The 12,391-nt window shown below is 50.4% G+C and overlaps 1 protein-coding gene across 1 annotated transcript in view; it reads left to right on the top strand.

Annotated features, from left to right (window-relative positions):
- GALNTL5 (polypeptide N-acetylgalactosaminyltransferase like 5) overlaps positions 1-12,391 on the top strand; it is a 128,589-nt gene that overhangs the window by 29,480 nt on the left and 86,718 nt on the right. The window contains exon 3 of the mRNA XM_060155882.1: positions 4,966-5,207. Coding sequence (XP_060011865.1) covers positions 5,205-5,207 — 3 coding nt within the window. The 5' untranslated portion in view covers positions 4,966-5,204. The remainder of the gene's footprint in view (positions 1-4,965; positions 5,208-12,391) is intronic.

Genomic DNA, 12,391 nt, shown 5'->3' with positions numbered 1-12,391 from the left:
TAGGGGAGACTAAAAGTACATCCTGTGATTGTAAATATGTAAGACATTTCAGGAACAGCCTCCTTAGGTTTTGCAACCTCCCTGTAAAGCAAGGGCAAGCTTTACTCCAGGTGCATTGAGAAATCAAGTGACCTTTATAAAAAAAAATCACAAAAGTCAGAAGCCAACCTGGGAATAAATCCAGGTTTCTTGATTCGACGTCTGTATCTAAGTGTGTATGTTTGCTGTAGACCTCGCAGCTGTCCATAAAATGGAACAGAGTACTATGTACACATTGAGAACCCTGTAAATTCCAGGTAGTGACCCAGGAGAGAGAGTTTAATTCATGGAGGAGGAGCCCCCTTGTTGAGAGATTCTACACCCGTCCCTGGCGCTGCGGGCGAGGTGTGGGCCGCACGCGCTGGCCACCAGATGTGGCAGTCATGCCCTTGACTGTGTACAGCTCTGGGTTTTATCTTGTTGGTTTTGGAGGCTCTCAGAGGAAGCACTTCTTCTTGAGGTCAAAGTCCAGGGAAAGCACTGTACAAGCAGAGATTTTTTTCCTTCTGTTCTTCAGATGGAACTATATATTCAGAGATAAGTCTGGTTCCATACTGTCTGTTCATAATGGACTTTATCCATCAGTGAACAAATAAATGTGGAGAACCTTCTATCCAACAGACCCCAGGCCCTGGTCTAGTGGGTGGAGATGCCACAGAAACAAAGCTGAGTCTCTGTCCTTAAGAAGCATCATTCCAGCAGAGGGAGAATGGCTGAAGTAAGTAAACAAGTAAAGATCATTTCAGACGTGCCCAGGGTCTATGAAGACGCCATAGCAACGTGGCATCAAGGGGCAGCTTCAGCTGCTGGGGTCAGGCAGCGTGAAGACACCTGAGCAGTGAGGAGGAAGAAGCCAGCAATGCCCTGGGGGAGCAGAACAGGGACAAATCCCCGGGCCCCGAGGGTGGAATGAGCTTAGGCTAGTCAGCAGACAGAGAAAAGACCAGGGGAGGGCAGGAGGTGGCAGCACGGGGCCTGTGGTCCTTCATAAAGGGTTTGCCTTTTACTGCAAGGGTATTGAGAGTGGCCAAATCTGACTTTCTCTGCAGAACGATCACCCCCACAGCTGTATGGGGATGCCCTGTACATGCAGGGTAAGAGCAGAAGCTGGGACACAGGAAGTGGTCCAGGGGAGGGATGACGGTTCACTTGAGTGAAAATGGTTCACCTGAGGGATAATGGTGGCCTGGATTAAAGTTTTTGCATTAAAGATGGTAGAGCTAAAGATACAAGAAAACAGTGAGATAGGGCTGAGAAACTGCATGGGTTTCATTTACGAAATAGGGGGACTCTTGGGGAGCAGATTTAGGGGTATTCAGTAATTCTCTTTTAACCGTGTTAAGTTTGAGGTGCCTTTTGACATCCAGGAGGCGACTCAAGCAGATGGTCAGGTAGTAGTCCTGTATGGGACTCTGATACCAGGTTTGGACTGGAGTTAGATATTTCAGAATCAGCCGGGCAGAGATGGTGGATGGAGTCACGGGACTGGCTAGGACTGCTGAATTGGTTTCCTGTGGCTGCCGTAACCAAGTACCACAAGCTGCACGGCTCAAAGCAACAGAAATGTATTCACGTACAGTTCTGGAAGCCAGAAATCTGAAATCAAGGTGTCAGCACAGCCGTGCTCCCTCTGAAAGCTACAAGGGAGGGCCCTTCCTGGCTCTTCGAGCTCCTGGTCAGTTGTTTGCATCATGGGTGTTCCTTGGCTGGCAGCATCACTCCCAACTCCTGCCCTCTCATCACTGGGCATCCTCCCTTGTGTCTGTGTCCAAATCTCCCTCTCCTTATAGGGACACTAGTCATTGGGTTAGGGCCACCCTCCTCCAGCGTGACCTCATCTGAACTTGAGGACATCTCCAAAGACCCTATTTCCAAATAAGGCCACGTTCACAGGTTCCGGGAGGATGGGAATTTTTGCGGGGACGCTTTTCAACCCAGGACAGTTACCCAGGGAAAGGGTGCAGACAGAGGAGAAACCTGATGGGTACAGAACTTTGGGTCCTGACGCCGCGAGGACGGAGAGGAGAAGGGGCTGCCTGGTGAGGAGGGCGGAGTAGAGCACGGCCAGGGCTGTCCCACGAGTCAGGGGAGGCTCTGTTCCAGGAAAGGAGTGGAGTGATCAACCCCGCCACGCACTGCTCACAGATGGTGGACCGTTTGGCTTTGGAAACATGGAAATAATGGGCAACTTTAAAAGACTCTTTTCAGTGAAATGGTAGGGCAGAAGCACAATTAGATTGGGTTGAAGGCGGCGTGGGGACGGAACAAGAAGATGGGAATTCCCTGGCAGTCCAGTGGTTAGGACTCAGCGCTTTCACTGCCTTGGGCCCGGGTTCAGTCCCCGGTTGGGGAACTAAGATCCCCATCCCGAAAGCTGCACAGCATGGCCAAACAAAACAAAACAAAACAAACAAAACAAAAAACAGCAAGTAGAGACATCTTTTTTCTGAGACTTGGAAGTGGGGTGCAGAGATGGCGTCAGGGGAGGCTGAAAGGATGTGTGAGGTTGCGTGCAGATGTTTGCGTGAAGATGTTTGTGTGAAGATGGGGGGCAGCCGGGTTCACCTGAGGGGGGAGTTGGCAACGCAGGAGGGAAGGGGTGCCGTCAGGAGTGGGGTCCGTGAGCTCATGAGGGCCCAGCATCCCGTACACGTGGGGGGGGGGCTTCAGAGGAGCAGGACGGGCCGATCATTGTGACAGGAGGGACCTTTGGGATGTTTTTGGTGCAGGTGCAGAGGGACCTCATGGGACTGGTGTTGGGAAGATGACAAGTTCCCATCTGATGGCCTGTATTTCATCTATCGATTTTGGTGAGAGTGGGGAAGTGGGGGGAGGATAGGGCAGATTTTAGGAGGCACAGCTGTGAAGTATGACTTAAGAGAGAGGGAAGTGGACACACCAGCAGCGTCCAGCAGTGAGGGTCAGGCTGGTCCAGGGCCCACTGGCAATCGACGTGGAAGGAGTGTGCTCAGCAGTCCCTCCGGTGATGACAGGCAGCGGATGTAGGTGAGGGGTGGCTGGGTTTGATCCTAGTTGGGCTTCAGCAGAAGGAGAAATGAGCAAGGGGGTTGGGGGTTCCCAAAGGAGCAGTTATGGTGAAATCTAGGCCCCTCGAAGCAGGGAAGTAGGAGGATGGGGGTGCCAGGAAGGGGAGAGAGGAGGGCTGCGGACTAGAGGACTCATCTGGGGGGACAGTTGTTGACACAGGAGTACAGGCGAGTGGGCTGTGATAGAAGGTGGTGGCCAGGGGACTTCCCTGGCGTTCCAGTGGTTAGGACTCCATGCGTTCACTGCCGAGGGCCCGGGTTCAATCCCTGGTGGGGGAACTAAAATCCCAGATCACGCAAGCCAAAAAAAAAAAGGTGATGCTCGGTGTGTGTCTGAGATTGACGTTTCAGAAGCGGTAGTGTTTGGCCGTGTGATGGGGTGGCCGACCTGGGGAGGAGCTGAGGGCCGAAGGAACCCGGAGGCCAGGGCAGCCGGCGGGAATCCAGTGGAATCGCGTGAGTGCAAGAAAAATAGGGCTTCCTTGATCTTATTTCCCCCTAAATGGTAGGAAATAAAAGGCAAAGGAAAGGAAGCCCATTGCCAGGACCTGAGGGGCCGGGAACCCAGAGAAAGTGGGTCGGTAGGGAAGTGAGCCTGACATTCAATTCCGCCTTCCTGGCTTCAGGGCGTTTGTAAATCCTGACTGCCCGGCTAGAGGCCCAGAAACCAAGCAGAGAACAGCTGCACAGGGCCGAGCAGACTTGCAAGCAGCTTCACAGAACTGGGAGAGAAAGCTAGTGTCCTGTGACTGCCCTGCAGGACGGCCAGGAAGCCCCCAGGCTCACTTGGAGGACGGGCCAGCGGAAATAGAACATCTCTCTGAAAGTGTGAAATGCAATTTGAGATGAGAATGAGATTAGCCTTGAAGGAGTCAGACTTTAACAGAAGGGAATGGTTAACAGAAACAAGGGTCCCATAATCCATTAACTGTCCTAATATAACCAGTGAGAATTTGCTCCCAGCTTAAAATTTCGGACGCCCGGCCAGCTCTTAATTTGAAGCTGGGAGCAAATTTTCCCTTGTTTTATCTGATCATGAAGCTTGCAATATGAAAACATGTCACAGGATAAGATCTCCTCAGGTGGACCCAGTTAACGCTGGTAGAGCCTAGCTCTGTGGGAGATCCAGGATACCTCCTTAATCCTCACATCGTTTCATTCAGCCTTCAGAACACCCTGCGGGCTTGTTTTTCTCCTCTCTTCTTAGGAACCAGGCCACAGTCTCAGAGGGTGGGTGTGGTTTGGTCCCATTAGAGCAGCTGGTGGGGGTAGAGCTTGGCAAACCCCAGGTCTTCTGACTCAAAGTCTGATGTGTCATGCAGCCTCCGTCAGGCTGGCGTGTGTTCTGCCCTTCATGGTTTGAAGACCGTGGTCCCTGAAAGGATAGAAGCCAGATAAGACTTCAGCGGCTCTGTGTTTTCATCTGTTACATTTCACCATCTGTCCCAGGCAGGGGGCCTCCCACTCCTTCCTGTTTCTCTGAGCACAACTAAAATCTGTTTTAAAAGTGGACCCAGCATCGGCTGTGAGCCTCAGTGCAGGATGGCCTGAGCTCTCTGGACACTGGTTTAGCCTCCGCCCCTCTCTTCTTAGGTCCTGGGTTACGACCAGCCTGGCAGTCATTGAGAACATGGGTTTGAAGTTAGGCTGACCTGAGTTTGGAACTGTAATCTTGGCAAGGATACCAGCTGTCACCAGCTGTGAGCACCAGGGAGTCCCCTTCTCCGCGCTCCAGTCTCCGCCCACCCCCCCGTTTTCCACACCCCGTGTCGCCCTGCCCGTGCCACACCTGGGCTGCTCCTGTGACTTAGTAGCAGTGATGCTGTGTGTTCCGGCGCTGGGCCGGAGAAGACCTGGGCCTCCTCTCTTGTGCTCCCAGGACCTCTGGGCCATCGTGGGAGAAGTCTGCTGCCCATAAGCAAACCCATGTGAAGAAGCCACGTGGAGAGGCCTAGAGAAGAGCCACTCAGAATCCTGGCTCCGCCCGCCCTCCTGAAGGCCCACCGGCCGCTGCCTTGACGGAGGCTGCGTGGAAGTGGACGCCCGGCCGAGTCTAGTCAACCTGCAGAATCACACCAGCTAATTGAACGGCTGTTGTTTCAAGCCTCTGAGAGTTGGATGGTTTGTACACAGCAAAGATCCTTGAACTACTGTTAACTGGGGCAGTGGGAGGGGACTTATGTAAGTCTAGTGTTCCGGGAGCTTCTTGTTGGCTCTGAGCCGCCGGGAAGGCGACCCCCTCTTGTTGGACGGGCTCCTTCTGCACGGGACCCTGGGAAGGCACACATGGCCTTACCTGTGCTGGGGGGCTGCACTGTTCGGCCTGTCCCTGTGCCTCACAGACATGTCTCCCTGCATCAGGACGTTAATTCTCCCACGTCCTGCAGATCTGGGCAAGGGAGGTGGTGACGGGGATGCCTGATCCGGCTCAGCCGGGGCCACTCGAGGAGCAGGGACAGGAGAAGACTGCCCGCGGCTGCTCTGGGCAGATCCACTCTGGGGGGCTTGTAAACGCCAGATGTCTACTTCTTGCAGCTCTGGAGGCTGTGGTGCCCCAGATCGAGGTGCCGGCAGATTTGGTGTCTGGTGAGAGCCCACTTCCTGGCTCACAGACGGCTGTCTTCTCCCCTTGTCCTCACGTGGCAGAGAGGGAGGGGGAGCTCTCTGGGGTCTCTTTACAAGGGCACTGATCCCATGCCTGAGGCTCCACCCTCATGACCTAGTCACCTCCCAAAGCCCCCCCCCCCGCAATATCATCACAGTGGGGATAAAGTTAGTACCAGGCAGTATTGGAATCTCCGTCCAAAAAGTGTCTAATTTACTACTGCAAGACTCGGTTTCCACTTATGAATTTGGGGGGGACACAAATGAAGCAGAGCAGGACCCTAGGGTCCTCCCCTGCTCATGCTGTCCACCTGCTTTTTGTCTGTGGAAAAACCTTAGCCGAGGAACAGGTTTAATCAGAGAAGTGAGAAGATACAGAAGCAAAGGAAAACAAATAGGACAAAACAATAATAGTTTAGTCAGTAAGCAAAGTCAAGGACCTTCAGTTCCTCCTCAAGGGCTACAGATAATATTCTGAGCCCCGTCCTGTGAGCTGTCTTGTAGATACTGAAACCCCCACCAGGTGGAAGAAATTAACGTGATGACCAGCCTGTAGCCATGACATAAGCTGCCACAGTTCGGAGAAAACTGGCCTCAAGGAAATGGGAACAAACCGACCCTGGAACTGAAGATTAAATGTACTTAAAACAATCAAGATGACGCTGATCAGACCACCGCAGGGCCAATTGCAAGATGCCTGTCAGAGCCGCCTGCGCTATTTCTGCACGCGGCCCCCTCCTTCTGCCTATAAAGGCTCTTGCCCCCTGGTTGTCAGTGGGGGCGCGTCGGCCTTTGGACAGGCGTCTGTCCTCCCTGTCCCTGGGTGCCAGTATCCAAAATTCACCCCAACCTTGTCTCTTCATTGGCTTTTGAGCGGCGAGCGGCCGGACCCCACTGTCGGTAACACAGTCTACGGCACACCCCAAGGAGGGCATTGGGGTGCTGTTCTCCACGGGGGGACATTGGATAAGATTTGATTAGAAGCCTGTGTCCTGCCCCTGAAATTGTCCCCCAACACACAGGACTTGGGGTAAATCATACTGTCGGCATCTTAAATTATTTTAGAATTGGTATGCTAAAACTCTTGCCGTGATACTTTGCAGTATCGAAAGCCGTTTTCATACGAAAAGGGTCACTTTCTTGACTGATGAATCCACTGAAACTTTGATGCCCATGGTGGAGGGAAGGGCTCCTGAGAAAAGGGCCGCAGGAGTCTTAACGGGTAGATAAAGCTTTGCAGCAAGTGAAGCCCAGTGAGGAGCTGCGTCTCTGAGCAAAACGAGGTTTCCTCTCAGTTTGGATAGTTTGACCTGAAGACAAAGCGAACGCAACAGTAAGAAACTTCGAGTTATGGCCAGACCGTTCTTGAACTTACACGAATACTTCACTTCCAGCCTTCGCCGCTTTCCTTCAACAACCTGTGCCCACAATACAACTGTCTTTTTCTTTCTGTGGGCATTAATAACCAGTTGTAGTGATTAGTTCCTGTTCCTGATTCCTACAATATTAAATGAGATACCTCTTGAAGGTACAATTCAATATAGCCTCGTGCTAACTCTATTGTTATATGAGCAACAGTTTTACGGTTTGTAATAACATCCCATTTAAATTCTGCCTGACAGAATTTGGTTAAATACGAGGTCTGACAATCCTGAACCAGCTCTCAAAGGCTTTCAGTTAATAGCGACATTTTGTGCAATATACTGATACAAGAAAAGCATCCTCCACATTAGTATTAGAGCCAGAAATACTAAAGCAGGTTAAACATTAAACCATACCTAAAGCTGCTTTTTTTTTTTTTTTTTGCTATTAAACATTAGAGGTCTGGTTTAGCCAAAGAGCATCGTCCCTCACATCAAATTAACGTGGCTTTATATTGTTTTGAGCTTTAGTTTGTAAAGTTGTTTCTCTAATGGAGAAAGTACAGAAGTTCAAACTTCTGTAAACTTAGAGCCCTTTATGTCTGTGTATTCAAAGTGCTGTTATAATGAAGATCATTTGATTCTGTGCTAGAGGTTCTTGGGTGCCTTTGCCCCTTGAATGGAGGCTGTGCACTTCTGAGCTACAGCACCACGAGGGGGTCGGTGTAGGGAAATGCAGACGGTGATGCCCCAGCCGCATGAGCCTGCACCTCTGAACAGCTCTCTCTTCAAGGGCTGAAGGGAGAATGTTTGTGCCACCCGGGGCCATCAGATGCAGGGAGCCGTTTGGACACCGAGATGCCTGGGATTCTTCTGGACGAGGCTTGGATCCAAAGGTCTGGTTGCTGGGCTTGTTGTAATCACCCTCACATCCTGCAGCGTCCTTCCTCAGACTGGCCTGGGAGCTGGGGAAGCGTGTGTCACACGAGAGGACTCAAAGGAGCAAATCCCGCTGAAATTCAAGGCCCAAAGCACTGCTTTTGCCTAAAGAACAAATACGGGGATAGACAGGAAGAACTGGACCACCTCTCCTATTTCCAGTTGCCCTGGCTACCAGGTGTATCATGCAAATGTGATGCTCATAACACAATGATCTTTTCTCGGGTTCCTGATCGAAGAATCTAACTCCTTCGGTTCTCATTCGTTCATTGGTTCATTCGGCAAGATTCACTGAGCAGCCAGGCTCTCAGCTCCATGGTCCCTGAGGTGAAGGAACACCAGAGCTTTCCCGGGAAGCCGTGGTCCATCGCGGGGTGGGGGGGGGGGGGCGGGGGGGACTGACAGGAAAAGGCAAACAGAAGCCCGGGAAGGTAGCTGCTGGTGCAGCAACTACAAAAAACACGCCAGCAGCAACAGAGGCCAGAAAGCAAACTCTGGAAGTTGGGGAGGCATTACCAAGAAGTATCATTTGACCTAAATCTCCAAGGAGGCGTCAAGACTGGGGGGCGGTCACGGCAGTGGCTGTTCCTGGTTTCTGGTTGCTTATGTCTCGGGTGGAGACCCTGGACCCCCCCAGTATGAAGCCCATACTTCCAAAGGCAGCCAGACAGGTCCCCCTCTCTTTCTGGGCATGTTTTAGAAAACCTCAGTCTGTCTCCTCTGTCCCACCACACTCACAGTGCTTCTGACCCCAGACACGTAGGGGTTTTTCCGCCGAGCAATTCTCTGCCACACCAGCTGGGTGTCCTACAGTTTAGCTCAGTTCTGATACTAGCCACCCGGAGATAGCGTCAGATCCCACAGCTTCAGGGCCCGGTCCCACAGGATGGTCCCTACCTCAGACAACAGTCTAGGTTCTCACCTGTGTTTCTGGCCCATCAGTGATTCCTATGACCCCTCCACTTTGGGTGCAATTAACTTGCTAGAGCAGCTCACAGAACTCAGAGAAACATTCTGCTTACCAGGTTACCGATTTATGGTGAAAGGACACAGCTCGGGAACAGCCATATGGAAGAGACGCAAAGGGCAAGGTTTATGGGAAGGGATGCAGGGCTGCTGAGCCCTCCGCGAACCTCCCCGTGTTCACCAACCTGGAGGCTCTTCAGATGCCACACTCTGGAGATTTTTATGGAGGCTTCATCCCAGAGCCATGATGGATCATGAACTCCATTTCCAGCCTGTCTGCCCTCTCAGGAGGGTGCTCTCAGGGGAGCAGGGGCTGAATATTCCCAACTTCTAATCACTGCTATCACCCAGGGAATTCCAAGGGTTTTAGGAGCTTTGCGTCGGGAACCCAGGGCAGAGACCAATATATACGCGTATTTTCTCTTACCTCACAGGGCAACAGCCTGACGCGTGGGATAAAAGCCAGCTCTTGGGTCATAGTTATTCCATGATTGTGTAATAAAAACCCTTTCCCAGTGGATTGGGCAGGTGGCCGCCTTTTTCTGAGAATTCTGGAGGACTGTGATTTCTCCCTGTGATAAACTTCCCTTTGAGGACGCTTTGTTCTGCGTCCTAGAAGCTAGGACCTGGCTCAGGGGCGACATCCAAGTCACGGAAGCACGGGTTGCAGAATCCAGCTTCTGTGATGTGCTGAAGATGAAGATGTGCTAGGTTTTGAAGATGAAGATGTGCTAGGTTTTCACTCTTCCTGCAGATGTTCTTTGTTTCTTTTTCTTGTCTCCTCCCTTTTACCCGTTCTTCCTCAGGTGTGACCAGTGATTCTGTGCCGCTGGGAACCTTGCTGGGGAAGGTTTGGGCGGCGGGAAGAAAGTTACAATACGCGCTTCAGCACAAAGGCCTTTCTGTCCTTCCCTCTCTACCCTTCGGGCTGCTTGGCGGTTTCTGTGACCCCGCTCACCTGTGACACTTCAACTCGCGAGGTGGTTTCTTGCATCTCTCCCTTGGTTTCTGCTGGTCTCCTCTCCTCTTGGTGTTCAGCTGAACGATGACCCCTGGGGGCTGTGTTTGGGGGAAGCAGGACCCGTGTGCTTCACCCTGAGCCAGACTCAGGTTCCTGAGTTTGGGGGGAGGGGTGGGGTGAGAGCTCCAGACCGTCCCCTCCTCCCTCCGGAAGGACCCCCTGAGGAGGCGATACACCCCAAATCACACTGCTTTGTGGATCCCACCATGGGGCCACGATGACCCACTGATTTAGTTTAGAACCACCCAGAGCCTTTCCACCCTAAACAGAGGGAATTTCACCCTCTCCAATGTCCCTTCTATTGCATTAATCTTCTTTCCTTATTTTTTTTAAGTTGTGGTAAAATATACATAACATGAAATTTACCATTTTAACCATATTTAAGTGTGCAGTTCAGTAGCTTTCGGTATATTCACAAGGTTGTGCAACCGTCACCACCATCATCTGCAGAACTTTTTCATCTCCCTAAACTGAAATTCTGTCCCCATTAAACACTGACTCCCCATTCCTCCTCCACTTCCCACCCAGGCCTTGACACCCTCCATTCTACTTCCTGTCTCTATGAATTTGATGACTCTAGTATCTCATAGAAGTGGAATTACACAGTATTTGTCTTTTTGTGCCTTGCTTATTTCATGCCCTCAGTTTCATCCATGTTGTAGCAGGTACCAGGAATATCTTCCTTTCGGAGGCTGAAAAATATTCCATTTATGCGTAGACCGCATTTTGCTTATCCATCATCTATCGACGGACACTTGGCTATAGATTAATTTAACAAACATGTTTTGAGTGCCAATGATGTAGCAGGCAGAACGTTTGCTGCTGGAGATAAGATTGCTATTGAGGTAACTAGGGAGTCCCTGCCCTCCCAGAGGTGAAGAGGCACTAACTAGTAACGGCTAGAAGTAATGGTTTACCAAGATCCCAGTGAAGAGACTATTAATGTATGTATCCTCCACAATGTTTACTAAAACCCTTGGGCACCTAATTGCAAATGAATAAAGTAAGTAGCAGAAATATTAATGGAAAAAACTGCAAGTCATCATACATAGTTTAAATCTTAAAGGGGGTCCTCATAATGGTAAATTTAAATTACAGCTATAGGACAGCCATGCTCATCACTAGCTGTATTGTTTCTAGCTGCTGTGGTAGAAACAGGTAGATGAGCAGTTCTCCCGTGTTCCCTGGGTAAGCGGCAGGAGTTTCTAGTTTTCTGTGCTGTTCCAGGGGAGCAGACCCCGAGCACCTGGCCACAGGCTCCAGAGGACACTGTGGGCCCCCACGTTTGCCTGCACTGTTAATCCAGTTTCCTCTTGCTGTCGCGTGCTCTTCGCTCTGCAAACATCTCGTTAAATTGTGTTTTTTAAAAACGCCGTTCGCTTTAGGACCGCATCCTGCAATGTGCCTTCTTTACCATGAGTGGTTGCTCTGCAGATTTCTTTTTTTTTTTTTTTTTTTGCGGTACGCGGGCCTCTCACTGTTGCGGCCTCTCCCGTTAAGGAGAACAGGCTCCGGACGCGCAGGCTCAGCGGCCATGGCTCACGGCCCCAGCCGATCCGCGGCATGTGGCATCTTCCCGGACCGGGGCACGAACCTGCGCCCCCTGCATCGGCAGGCGGACTCTCAACCACTGCGCCATCAGGGAAGCCCTCTGCAGGTTTCTGAATGTGTCTGTCCTGCCTTAGACAGAGGCCAGACAGAGCCTCGACAGACAGACCCTGGTTTCCGCGGGGTTCCGGCCACGCTCCCCAAGATGCCAGTTGTCTTTGTATACATTTCTACATCTGGTCCCTGAATCGTTCTAGGTCTCCCTCTTGTGGGCCATCAATGAAATAAAACACAGCAATTGTTTTTAATAGATATGATGAAGAATCTTACGGATTATAAGGAATCGATTTCTGTGAATCCTATGAGTTGAACAGGACCTTTCACTGGTTTTATTACAAAATATTACAAACTTATAAAAAGTGTATAGAGAATAATATAAAAATACCCATGCACCCACACACTAGCTTTATCAAATCTTACCATTTTGCCCCATATTTACTTTAGATCTTTTAAGAAATAAGGTAGATACAGTTGAGGGCCCCTCTGTACATCCCTCTCTACATACACACGGAATAAGGTAACCATTATTCTGAATTTGTATTTATTACTCCTATACATACTTTTATACTTCTCTGCATTATATGTGTATCAATACAATACAAACAACCAACAAGGACCTACTGTATAGCACAGGGGACTATACTCAATATTTCGTAATAACCTACAAGGGAAAAGAGTCTGAAAAAGAATAGATATATATGTATGTATAACCGAATCACTTTGCCGTATACCTGAAACTAACACAACATTGTAAATCCACAATTACCTCAATAAAAAAAATGAAATTAACTTAAAAAAATACAATA

This window comes from Lagenorhynchus albirostris, chromosome 8 (genome assembly GCF_949774975.1).
Source record: "Lagenorhynchus albirostris chromosome 8, mLagAlb1.1, whole genome shotgun sequence".
In the NCBI taxonomy this organism is placed as follows: domain Eukaryota; kingdom Metazoa; phylum Chordata; class Mammalia; order Artiodactyla; family Delphinidae; genus Lagenorhynchus; species Lagenorhynchus albirostris.
The sequence above is the reverse complement of the archived record's forward strand: the minus strand, read 5'-3'. Positions and strand labels throughout refer to the sequence as shown.